The 14,166-nt window shown below is 39.9% G+C and overlaps 1 protein-coding gene across 1 annotated transcript; it reads left to right on the top strand.

Annotated features, from left to right (window-relative positions):
- The first annotated feature begins 8,802 nt into the window (after positions 1–8,802).
- Positions 8,803–9,231, top strand: LOC139191193 (secreted RxLR effector protein 161-like). The gene has a single exon (XM_070811765.1). The coding sequence runs from the start codon at positions 8,803–8,805 to the stop codon at positions 9,229–9,231; it is 429 nt and encodes a 142-aa protein (XP_070667866.1).
- Positions 9,232–14,166: the final 4,935 nt, after the last annotated feature.

Here is a 14,166-nt window from a genome sequence, read left to right as displayed (position 1 = left end):
GGCCGAACCTCAGGTCGAGATACCTGACTGGAACCAACCCAGGCCTGGCCCTTTAACAAGGAGGATCCTTGACACCCCCTTCAAGCAAAGACAAAACAAAAGCTTGGTTTACAACTCTATACTGGAAGGGAAGACCCAATTGAACACCTTAACCTCTTTGAGTCCACTATGGCATATCGGATGCACACTAACGAAGAGCGATGTCTTCTCTTCCCCTCCACCCTTTCTGGCGGAGCTCTAAACTAGTATTGTCGTCTTCCACCTGAGACAATAGACTCATTTGAGGAACTGAGGAAATTGTTTGTCTCTCAACACATCTTCTAGACCGATCGCTTGCATTCTGCAGATGACTTGTACACTATTCGCCAGAAGCCAGACGAGTCATTACGAGAGTATGCTGGTTGTTTCAGCCATGAGTATTCTAGCTGCGCTGAGGCAGATGACAAGATCGCCCTCAAGGCCTTCACGACAGGTCTACGTGATTGTTTCTTCAAGTACATGATCAATGCCAACATTTGGAAGACTTACTCTGAGGTGATGGCACAGGCTAACAACCATGCCTCCGCCGAGGCAATGACATATTAAGGGAAACCCCCACAACCACCCCTTATCAGCAAGTAAGGAGTGAAAGCCAGATCCAACCAAATGAGAAGACCTCGACCTTCCAAACGGCAACAGTGTCTCCTCCTGCCTTACTTAATACTTTGCCAAGTCAACAGACATATCAATCTCAGGGCAAAAGGAAAGATTTCCATCTTCACCAGTCTCATTTTAGTAAAAGGAGTAAGGGAAACTATCGCGATAACCAAGGGTATCACCATGATAATCCCTGACCCCAGGCAGTCAACACAGTGGGTCAAGCACGTGTCAGGATAGCCCCTACCCTGAGGTATGAGGCATACACACCTTTGAACGCCACATGCGTGGCCATTTACCTCAACATAGTACACCTGATACCAAAGCTAAAGCCGAGGCACCCGGATTACAAGCCCACGAAGAACACGGGCACGTTTTACTGCTACCACGAGCATAACGACCATGACGGCGAGAAATGTATCACCATTCGTGATCATATTGAAGCTTTGGCATGTGAAGGAAAAATTGATCAATTCCTCATTCACCCTCCAAGGGGTAATCATAACCAACGCTAGGTGAATGTGATATATTCCATAAGTGGTGGCACACCCATATCTAAATCTTCCAACAGGGCCATGAAAAATAGTGAACGAGCTTTAAGGTCTGTCCACCCAGTGTTTCACGTGGAAGACTTTAGGGGAGGTAAGTATCAAAAGCCTAACTGGGATCCAATATGTTTCTACCCTGAGGAAGAAAGAGGTATCATCTACCTTCACAACGACCCACTGATTGTGGAAGCTCACATAACCAACTTTGAAGTACGACGAATCCTAGTAAACACGGGGGCTTCGGTCAATATCATGTTTGCTAAAGTTTTCAGGGCACTTAATGTAGCTGAACACTTGCTCGATCGCTCGATTTCCCCTCTGATAAGATTCTCCGGTGATATCGTGCAGCCTTTGGGGAGCATACACTTACCTTTCACCATGGGTACAGGCCCTTACACAGCTACCATTACCACTAACTTCTTGGTGGTTGATTGCCCAACAGCATACAATGTCATATTCGGACGCACATGTTGAAAGTATGCCCACAAAGCCACTCATTTGATGTAATAGCTTTTGGAATACATATTGTATTAAACTATTATATGTTTAATAAAGGGCAAAGCTTATTGTTAATCACTATTTATTGTATCATGTGTTTAAGCAATAAGGGAATCCAAGGAATGTATTTGATTTAAGAGATAAGTGATTTAAGTAAGTTAGATTAACGAGTCCTTTCTTTTATATTCATTCCTAAAACGTTCCTAGCCATAGGATTGCCAATTGGGCATTGACAATCCGCTAAGGTTAGTATGTGTTATGTCGACTCAAACGTGAGTATGACTAGTCTCAAGTCATTTAGTGTTGGACACTAAGACAAACACATAGATGCTCGAAAGAGTAATCGAGTACACTAAACAACGATGAAAAAAGAGTTCGAACATACATGTCATGTAAGAACTCGTTAGTTGCAATATGCAAAGTAGTCCTTTGACCTGAGGCATCATAGATGTCTAATGGTTAGGTCATTGATCTTTGATCATGTTAAAGGCATTCCATCGAGAGTGTCCACGACATTGTTGGGGTCAAGCTATCTAGTCATGTAGGCATATGAATGCAAAACAAGGGATCTCTAACCTTCCATGGTGGAAGGAGAATACTCTAAGATATGATTCGGAAATCTTTGGCCAAAACATATGAATATGACATAGGAAGTATGTTCCAAATCATATTCAATTGAATCATATAGAAAAGTATTACATTGGATAGTAGACATGAAACAAGCTATCAAACAATCTGATTAAGAGTATTGTATTAGAGAAGGACCGTATTGCATTGTTATTGTAACTGGATAGGTTTTCCAACCAATTCTATTTAGCTTGGGTAGCCATGACATGCTGCTAGGTGTCACTCATGGTTTGTGGAAGTCCTGAAGATTAGCAAACACTAATCTTAATCAAAGTGAGAATTGAATTGAAGTTTCAATTCACAATCGATTGTTAAGAGTAACAATCGCCCACTGCCTCGCTAATTGGAACCTAATGGATTGTACACTGAGTAAGGATGAAAGTGAGGAAATATAAATGAAATGGATAAGCAATTAAATGGTTTAATTGAAAATGGTCAAGGTTAATTAATTAGTTGATTAATTATACGAAAGGTTCGTATTGGGCTTTTAAGTTAGTTTTGGGCTTCCGGGTCCAAAAGGGTTTGGTCCACTAGGTCCATTATGTTTAAGTTGTATGACAACTAAAACAAATATGGGCAAATAGCCCAATCACACAAGATGGCCGGCCATAGCAAGGGTAGTGGGAAGTTTTGCTTAATTGCAAGTTTGCCACTCGCCTAAGAAAAGAGATATAAAAGCATCTTTATAGCTTTTACCTCATTAGGGTTTTCTTGAGACAAAGATGAGAAACACTTTCTCTTTTTTTTTTCTCTAAAAGAGGCCGGCCACTTAGGGAAGAGATAGCTAGCAATCTTTTCTTCTCTAAGTCATCCATTTCATCTTCACACCTCATCCTTGGTGTGGAGACTTAGAGACACCAAATCTTTGGTGTTTTTGGAGATCCTTTCCTCACATCCTCAAGGAGCAAAGGAGCATCAAAAGGAAGAAAATCACAAGGAAGATCCAAGGAGCTAGGAGGTGACTTGAAGGCCCTCCACTTGGGTGAATCCCTTGTGTAAACAAGGATGAGCTTCAAGGGTAATGAATCTCTAAATCCTTCCTTCTCTTTAATGTTGTTGAAGAGTCTCATGGTTCACCATTCACTAGGCTTTGAAAGTCATGGGTTTTAGAATTGTTTTTGAATGCATGCCTACTTTAATATGTTAATAGTTTGCCTATGTGTTCAAATATTCTCACATGTTCTTAACTAGGACAAAATGTTTCTTTCAAGTGGTATCAAGAGCCTAGGTCTAGTTTATGGTGAATCCTTTTGGGTTTTGTGTTTTTCATGGTTTGTGATTTAAATGTTGTAAATGTTACAAGCTTTGTTCTTGCTTTTGAATTTAAATTTTGCTTGAAAATTTAGCATCTCAAATGTTGTAGATGTAGTTCATTTAAGCATGAATATTGGAACTAAAATTTGGTGCCATGTATGTGGGGAGATTCGGCCAAATCCAAAGGGTGGATTTTTGGGTTCATGTTTGTCTTGTTAAAAGAGTTTTAAAGTGACTTTTGGAACCCCTAAGTACCCTAGGATTTTAACCCTCTTTTTTGTAGTGAAAATTTAATTTTTATTGAGTGAAAACACTCATGGAGCTCTTATGAGTTTTCATGTGTGTTCTTCAATGTTTTTGATGTTCTTACCAAGAACAAAAAGTTTTGGTGTTTTGATTCAATATGTTTGTTGCTTTGAATAAAGTTTTGGTTTATTATTGATTGGTGATGGATGGATGATTATGCTTTTATTATTTGACAAAACATTTTTCTTACAACCCATCCCAATCAACTTTTCCTCACCTACCTATCCACTTGCACCAAACACTTTCAAATTTTGAATTTTTCACCAAAAACCTTTTCCCCCCTCCTTTTTCACTACCAAAACCGGTCACCCCTTAGTGGGGGTACTTTTGGGGCTTTCATGCAATTACATAAAGTTTTGATACTTTTGTGTATTTGCACTTTGACCCAAAAGTTTGCGTTTTTACGTTAAGGCCCAAAAACGCTAAAAGACAAATTGTTTTGCTCCTTTAATGAAGTTTTTATTATTGTTGAAATTTTTGGGTTCTAGTTGCAATTACATGAAGTTGTGGACTCTTGTGTTTTTACAAAGTGACCCCAAAAGTTTATGTTTTAAATTTATGGCCCAATAGTTGTGGTCATTGTTTTTCGGCCCAAAAGATGATGAGAACAAAATGATTTTGTCTCTTGAATGAGAATTGGATTTTCATTTCATTTAGTTCCATTTAAATCAATTCTATGAATCCGAAAACCAATTGTTTAAGTTGCTTTCTTAGTTAATTTGATTGATTAAGAAAAGGGTGATTATGAACCAAAGGCCTCGATAATTGAGCTATGTGATTGGCCGCTTTCATTATGAATGCTTGGGTTAAGTAGTTTAGATTTGAATGTAATTTGATTAGTTCAAATGTGTTGTAAAAGGGCATAAGCCCTTCTCTTTATTTCAAGTATTCCTATTTGTTTATTTGTATGCAAATTGGAATAGTTGGGTCCAACGCCCAATAGGAAATAACGGTTTAATTAGATTAAACGCGTAACTAAAATCAACAATTACCTATCTTAGACCCAAGGTCCAACACAAGGCTCATGTTGGATTAAATCAAATGGTTCATAATCATCCTAAGACCTAATATGACTATATAGTCCATATGAGGATGCAATGCATTTGTTAGTAGCTCCATATAGTCTCGCTTGTTTCATAGAAATAGTGGGAGTATTATATACTACTAATTTATATTAACTTGGACCAATGGTTGTGATAGGCCCAAGTTCTTTTAATAAGATTAAAATAAAATTGATGTAGCCCAACACTACTCCCTCAACAAAATGAATATTAAGTTGATAAGCGAGAGATGCTTTGAACATCTCTTCGTAGGCCTTCCACCATGATGGGCTCCAATCGTTTGTGACTCCTACACCGGCTTCACCCAATCATGGGGAAGTTCAAAGTATGTGCTTACATTCAGGAGGAGTCCATATGTTCATACATGATGTGGTGAGGTAGGCAACGAGGATGGCCGACATCATATCATTGTGAGGCTATTCTTGTACCCCTACACGAACTAGCATGGTGGGAATAACTTAACTAAGTGCAATGGTGCCAACATCATATCATTGTGAGGCATCATTCTCTAGAGGCCAAACAAGATGGGTAATTACAAGAGTTGTAAATGATTAAAGCGTTATTCTCTCATCATTATTTTTGCTAACCAACATCGTATCATCGTGAGGTGGGCTTGGTAATGGTGAGCCTCCCATACTCCGCTAAGAGTTCAACATAACTCTGGAATTCCATTGAGGGATGTGGAATTTGCCAAAAATAGTGGGTGATACTATTTGATTTAAGACCCAATCAAGTAGTTTTAAAATTAACAATCTAATACGATTTCTGTTATGTTATATAGTTAACGACATGCCTAAAATTACACCCACCATTATACTTGACAAAAAGGGCCTTAGGGGCCAACGTTTCCTTACTTGGTATCGCCACATTGAGAATGTCTCAAAGGTGAAAGACATATTGTATGTGCTTAAGCAATCCTCTCCTCATGTACCTCCTACGAAACTAGCTTCAAAGGAGGAGTGTCAAAATTATGATAGACACTATGAGGATGACTTACAAGCCAAATGCTTAATCCTCACTTCACTTAGTGATGAGCTTATGAAGCTACATAAGCACATGGACACTTCTTGTGCCATGGTTGAAAGTTTTCATAAGATGCATGACATTGAGACTAGTAATGTACGATTCTCAAAAGTTTGTAGTCTATTGAATGCCAAAATGGCAAAGGGGACATCGGTTCATAAATATGGACAAAAGATGGAAAGAATCTTTCAAGATCTTGAGAGTTTAGGAGCTTCCATCGATGGGAAAATGGCCCAAGACTTTTTCCTTGCATCTCTCTCGGATGATTTCACTAAGTTTATTGTAAACTATAAAGTGAATAGATTCGATCATACTTTTACCGAGATGATTGACATGTGATGTAAGTTTGAACAAGGTTTCAAAAATGACAGTGGGAGTGAGAATGCAATCACAAGGAAAAGGTTACATAAGAAGAAGGCAATAAAATCCAAAGGAACATGCTTTCATTGTGGAAAGGATGAACGTTGGAAGAAGAAATACAGGGTGCGTATTGCGAGCCTTATGACACGAACTTTAGAAGGGACTATTTCTATCATAGAGAGTGCTTTTACAGTGAGCTCCAATTCCTGGATATTTAATTTAGGCGCTAGTCAACATATCTGCAATTCGTTGTAGGGACTAAAAGGGAGCAGGATACTGCGCAATGGGGAGATGATTATGCGAGTTGGGAACGACACTAAGATCTCTGCAAAAGCAATAGGCACCTACATGCTTAAACTACCCTCTAGGGAAGTCCTAGAACTTAAAAATTGTTTATATTTTCCTTCATGTATAAAGAATTTGATTTCTATCTCTAAGCTTTTACAAGATGGGCACTCAATATTGTTTGACAAAATGAGTTGCACTTTATACTTGAACGGTCATATTATCTCTCATGGTAATATGATAGAGAACTTTTTCACCTAGAGACAAGTAGTGGGATGCACTGTATTGAAAGCGGGAATACCTCAAAACCCAAAAGGGCTAGAGAAGAAGTTAACCAAGAAAAGATATGGCATCTTAAACTTGGACATGTGAACCTTGATAAGATTCGTAAGATGTCGAAAGACGGATATTTCTGCCCATTAGGTAATGACCAAATGGGTACTTGTGAATGTTGCTTAAAAGGGAAGATGACCAAATCTCCATTCACTAGGAAAAGAGAGCGTGCCATTGAAATTCTAGGGTTAATCCACACTGACGTATGTGGACCTATGTCTACTACGTTGAGAGGAGGCTTCTCCTACTATATCACATTCACCGACAATCATTCTCGGTTTGGCTATGTGTATCTTATGAAGTACAAGTTATAATCTTTTGAAAGGTTCAAAGAATTCAAGAATGAAGTTGAGAAGCAAACTGGGAAACAGATAAAATCCTAAGATCAGATTGAGGGGGAGAGTATCTAAGTAGCGAGTTCCTAGACTATCTCAAAGAGTGTGGAATAATATCACAGTGGACTCCACCGGGAACTCCACAACTTAATGGAGTTTCTGAAAGGAGAAATCGAACCTTGATGAACATGGTTTGTTTTATGATGAGTTCCGCCGATCTACCAGTAACATTCTGGGGATACGCTCTATATACAATAGCTTACTTGCTTAATAGAGTACCTTCCAAGTCAGTTTCACAGACGCCTTATGAGATATGGCATGGAAGAAAGCCAAGTCTTAATCACATTAAGATTTGGGGTTGTGAAGCATATGTCAAGAAGCTTGAAGCTACTAAGCTTGAAGCGAGATCAGTTAGGTGTTATTTTGTGGGATATCCTAGAGAAACTATGGGATATGAGTTCTACCATCCTGACGACCAAAAAGTCTTTGTCGCCAGAACTGCTAAGTTTCTAGAGGACGAATTTGTTCTCAAAGGAACTATAAGTAAAACGATGGAAATTAATGAGATTAATGATGAACCACAAACAAGCACTCGACAAGTTGACAACCCTTTTCCTGAACCCCTAGCTCCACGTAGATCTGAAAGGGTTAGCAAGCCACCTAAGAGGTATGGCTTAGATAATGACTTTGGGGAATTACACCTTCTAGGTGATAATGACACAAAGGAAGACCCTAAGGACTACACTGAAGCAATATCCGGCATTGACTTAAAGAGATAGCAAGAGGCCATGAAATCTGAGATGGATTCCATGTATCAAAATCAGGTCTGGACTCTTGTAGACCCTCTAGAAAGTATAGTACCTGTTGGAAACAAATGGGTCTTCAAAAGGAAGCTAGGCGTTGATGGGAACGTGGAGACTTATAAGGCTAGACTAGTAGCCAAGGGTTATAGGCAACGAGAAGGGATTGACTATGAAGAAACCTTCTCTCCTGTAGCCATGATTATGAGATATGGCAAATGGACGTGAAGACGGCCTTTCTGAATGGCTACCTAGAGGAAGAGCTCTATATGACTCAACCCGAAGGTTTCGTGTCCAAGTCTAAAAAGACTAAGGTATGCAAGCTTCAAAGGTCCATTTATGGACTTAAACAAGCTTTCAGGAGCTGGAATATTCGTTTTGATACTGAAATCAAATCGTTTAGTTTTACTCAAAACGAAGATGACAATTGTGTTTATCAAAAGGTCGTTAGGGATGCAATTGTATTCCTAGTGTTATATGTAGATAACATATTACTATTCGGGAATGATACTGCAGTACTTTCTTCTGTAAAGTGTGGTTGTCCAAAACCTTCCACATGAAAGATTTGGGAGATGCATCTTATGTACTTGGGATAAAACTCTATCGTGATAGATCCAGAAACTTAATTGGATTATCCCAATCTATGTACATAGATAAGGTGCTAAGTAGGTTCCAGATGGAACAATCTAAGAAAGGTTTTCTTCCTGTAAGACATGGAATTCATCTTTCTAAGTCCATGGGACTTAAGACTCCTGAAGAGATACGGCAGATGAGTGTTATTCCTTATGCTTCCGCCATAGGAAGTCTCATGTATGCCATGATATGCACAAGGCCTGATATCGCATATGCTGTGAGCATTACTAGTCGATATCAATCTAACCCAGGATCTAAACACTGGGCAGCTATCAAGACGGTCCTTAAGTACTTGAGAAGAACTAAGGACATGTTCCTTATTTATGGAGGAGCGGTAGAGTTGAGAGTGGAAGCCTGTACAGACGCAGATTTCCAATCTGACGTCGATGATAGAAGTTCTAACTCCGGATATGTATTGACTCTAAATGGTGGAGCTGTTAGCTGGAAAAGCAAAAAACAATATGTAATTGCTAATTCCACGATGGAGGCAGAATATGTCGCTACAGCTGAAGCCGGCAAAGAAGCATTCTAGATAAAGAAGTTCATTACTGAACTTGGAGTGGTTCCAACCATTACATCACCAGTAAAATTGTACTGTGATAATAGTGAGGCGATAGCTCAAGCCAAAGAACCCAGGGGTCATCAAAAGAACAAGCATTTTTGACAGGCGTTTTAATATCGTTAAAAGATATGCTGCTGAGGGGAAATTCAACATTCTCAAAGTTGCCTCAGCCGATAACGTAGCAGATCCATTGACAAAGCCAATGTCTCAAATCCAACTTGACCGCCATATGGAAAAGATGGGTATTAGATACATGGGAAGGTGGCTTTGAGTGCAAGTGGGAGATTGTTGGAAGTATGCCCACAAAGCCACTCATTTGATGTAATAGCTTTTGGAATACTTATTGTATTAAACTATTATATGTTTAATAAAGGGCAAAGCTTATTGTTAATCACTATTTATTGTATCATGTGTTTAAGCAATAAGAGAATCCAAGGAATGTATTTGATCTAAGAGATAAGTGATTTAAGTAAGTTCGATTAACGAGACCTTTTTCTTATATTCATTCCTAAAACGTTCCTAGCCATAGGATTGCCAATTGGGCATTGACAATCCGCTAAGGTTAGTATGTGTTATGTCGACTCAAACGTGAGTATGACTAGTCTCAAGTCATTTAGTGTTGGACACTAAGACAAACACATAGGTGCTCGAAAGAGTAATCGAGTACACTGAACAACGATTAAAAGAGAGTTCGAACATACATGTCATGTAAGAACTCGTTAGTTGCAATATGCAAAGTAGTCATTTGACCTGAGGCATCATAGATGTCTAATGGTTAGGTCATTGATCTTTGATCATGTCAAAGGCATTCCATCGAGAGTGTCCACGGCATTGTTGGGGTCAAGCTATCTAGTCATGTAGGCATATGAATGCAAAACAATGGATCTCTAACCTTCCATGGTGGAAGGAGAATACTTTAAGATATGATTCGGGAGTCTTTGGCCAAAGCATACGAATATGACATAGGAAGTATGTTCCAAATCATATTCAATTGAATCATATAGAAAAGTATTACATTGGATAGTAGACATGAAACAAACTATCACTCAAACAATGTGATTAAGAGTATTGTATTAAAGAATGACCGTATTGCATTGTAATTGTAACTGGATAGGTTCTCCAACCAATTCTATTTAGCTTGGGTAGCCATGACATGCTGCTAGGTGTCACTCATGGTTTATGGAAGCCCTGAAGATTAGCAAACACTAATCTTAATCAAAAGGAGAATTGAAATGAAGTTTCAATTCACAATCGATTGTTAAGAGTAACAATTGCCCACTGCCTTGCTAATTGGAACCTAATGGATCGTACACCGAGTAAGGATGAAAGTGAAGAAATATAAATGAAATGGATAAGCAATTAAATTGTTTAATTGAAAATGGTCAAGGTTAATTAATTAGTTGATTAATTATACGAAAGGTTCGTATTGGGCTTTTAAGTTAGTTTTGGGCTTCCGGTTCCACTAGGTCAATTATGTTTAAGTTGTATGAGAACTAAAACAAATATGGGCAAATAGCCCAATCACACAAGATGGCCGACCATAGCAAGGGTAGTGGGAAGTTTTGCTTAATTGCAAGTTTGCCACTCACCTAAGAAAAGAGATTTAAAAGCATCTTTATAGCTTTTACCTCATTAGGGTTTTCTTGAGACAAAGATGAGAAACACTTTCTTTTTTTTTCTCTAAAAAAGGCCGGCCAATTAGGGAAGAGATAGCTAGCAATCTTTTCTTCTCTAAGTCATCCATTTCATCTTCACACCTCATCTTTGGTGTGGAGACTTAGAGACACCAAATCTTTGGTGTTTTTGGAGATCCTTTCCTCACATCCTCAAGGAGCAAATGAGCATCAAAAGGAAGAAAATCACAAGGAAGATCCAAGGAGCTAGGAGGTGACTTGAAGGCCCTCCACTTGGGTGAATCCCTTGTGTAAACAAGGATGAGCTTCAAGGATAATGAATCTCTAAATCTTTCCTTCTCTTTAATGTTGTTGAAGAGTCTCATGGTTCACCATTCACTAGGCTTTGAAAGTCATGGGTTTTAGAATTGTTTTTGAATGCATGCCTACTTTAATATGTTAATAGTTTGCCTATGTGTTCAAATATTCTCACATGTTCTTAGCTAGGACAAAATTTTTCCTTCAGCACAGGCATCAATGATCTCAAGGCCATGGTATCCACACATATGTTGTTGATGAAATTTCCAACCCCCTATGGCAATGGTTACATCAGAGGAGATCAACTTAGTGCACGATCATGTTACAACACTTCGGTCAAGCAACAACACCTGCCTGTGCCCAAGGAAACCCTTTCTATACATGACTAAGTCATAAAAACCAGCCCAGGCGAAACCAACTTGGATCTTCACGGTGACAACAGTCAAGTCGACGATCCTCGTGATGACTCTTTCACCCAGCAAGCACAACCCGCTGAAGAGTTGGAGAAGGTCTCTATCTCAAAAGATTATCCAGATCGCATGGTGAAGATAAGTACCACCTTGTCACCACCCATTCGGTTGGCATTGATCTCTTTTTTGCAAGAGAACACTGAGGTCTTCGCCTGGTCATATGAGGATATGCCAGGCATCTCTCCTGATATAATCTGTCATCGTTTTAGTATTGACCCCAACACCGAGCCAGTGAGACAGAAACGAAGATCTCATGACGCTGAACGGTACGAGGTAATGAAGGCAGAAGTTGAAAAACTCAAAGGCATAGGTTTCGTCCGCGAAGTCAATTATCCAACGTGGGTAGCAAATGTTGTCATTGTTAAAAAGAATCCGACCAAGGAAAGTCTCCTGCTCCAAAAGGTCTTGTGGAGAATGTGTGTCGATTACACCGACCTAAACAAAAGATGCCCGAATGATAGCTTTCCTCTTCCTCTCACATACAAACTTATAGACTCTACGACAGGGTGTGAACTCTTGAGCTCCATGGATGCTTACTCAGGATACAACCAAATCCTCATGAACCCTTCGGACCAAGAACACACAGCCTTCACTACTGACAGAGGATTATATTGCTATAAAGTCATGCTCTTCGGCTTAAAGAATGCAGGAGTGACTTATCAGAGACTGGTCAATTCAATGTTCGCCGAACAGATTGGGAAGAGCATGGAAGTTTACGTTGATGATATGCTAGTCAAGAGCAAACATGCTGACCAACACATCACTAACCTATCTGAAACTTTCACCATTCTAAAGAGGTAACGAATAAGGTTGAACCCCAACAAATGTACCTTCGGCGTAGGTTTTGGCAAATTCTTAAGCTTCATGATAAGCCAACGAGGCATTGAGGCTAATCTCAAGAAAATCAAAGCAATCCTCCACATGAAGGAACCGGTAACTTCAAAAGACATCCAGAGCCTTACTGGCAAGATGGCAGCCTTAACTAGGTTCATCTCTAAGGCCACCGATAGATGTGCTCCTTTCTTCAAAGCACTTAAGGGAACTAAGAAGTACATTACATAGACTGATGAATATGCTGAGGCATTCAAGAACCTCAAAGACTACATGAGTAAAGCCCATTTGCTCTCCAAACCTGAGGTTGGTGACACTCTCATTATCTATCTGTCGGTATCGGCTTCAGCAGTAAGTTCTGTTCTCATTCGAAATGATGGTAATGTCGAACGGCCTGTCTACTACGCTAGCAAGGCCTTACAAGATGCGGAAACACGATACTCCAACATTGAGAAATTGGCTCTAGCATTGGTCATGTCTGCTCGAAAACTTCGCCCTTACTTCCAAGCACACTCCATCATCGTGCTTACCAATCATCCTCTTCGACAAATACTCCAAAGTCACTTCCGTGCGAATGATCAAATGGGCGATAGCATTGGGTGAGTTTGATATCTTCTACCAACCAAAGCCAGCTGAGAAGGGCCAAGTAGTGGCAGACTTCATCGCCGACTTCACTTATCCTGTTGACATTGTTTCTACGCCTAAAGAAATGTTTCATTACCCTCGGAAGCTCAGAAAATAGAAACAATAGGCCTAGCATGGAGTTTATATGTTGATGGCTCATCCAACCAACAGGGTTGTGGAGCAGGACTAGTCCTTACGACCCCTGACAAAGTGGCGATGGAGTATGCTCTTCGTTTCAAATTCAAGGCGTCGAACAATGGGGCTGAATATGAAGCCCTCATAGCAGGCTTACGTTTGGCCAAACACCTTGGGGTTAAACAAATTGATATCTTCAATGACTCCCAATTAGTGGTTAACCAGGTCACTAACAACTTTGACGCTAATGATAGCTTTATGGTAGCATATCTGGCACAAACATAATTGTTGCTCAAGCACTTCCACTACCAGATCACCCAAATTCCTCGAGCGGCAAACAGTCATGCAGATGCTTTGGCTCGCCTCACCTCAGCGGTGGAAGACAAGATTGGGAGAAAAATTCAAGTCGAATTGTTGGCAGCACCAAGCATCATGGTTGCGGAAGTGTGCAACTTACAATAAGAAGATAGTTAGATTACCCCGATTTATAGATTCCTTGCTCATGGCACCCTTCCAAATGACAAAGTCCAAGCTAAGCAGATTCGATACAAGGCTACCCGTTACTTGATCATTAATGACCAACTCTACAAGCGGGGTTTTAACCTATCATACCTAAGATGCCTTACGCCCGCAAAGGCGGAAGCTGTCCTTCAGGAAATACATGAAGGAGTCTGCGAAGATCATGCTGGATCTCGATCTCTAGCACACAAGGCTTTTCGCTAAGGAAATTACTGGCCAACACTCCACCAAGATGCCATCAGAATATCCCGCTCATGTGATAAGTGTCAACGCTACGCAACTATTCCTCACTCCTCTCTCGAGCTGCGCACTCCTATTATTAGCCCTTGGCCCTTCGCCTAATGAGGACTTGATTTGATCGGCCCAATGCCTGCAGGGAAGGGCAAGATTTGCTA

This window comes from Malus domestica, chromosome 14 (genome assembly GCF_042453785.1).
Source record: "Malus domestica chromosome 14, GDT2T_hap1".
NCBI classification, from domain to species: Eukaryota; Viridiplantae; Streptophyta; class Magnoliopsida; order Rosales; family Rosaceae; genus Malus; species Malus domestica.
Note: the sequence above shows the minus strand (reverse complement) of the source record. Positions and strands in the feature narration are given on the sequence as shown.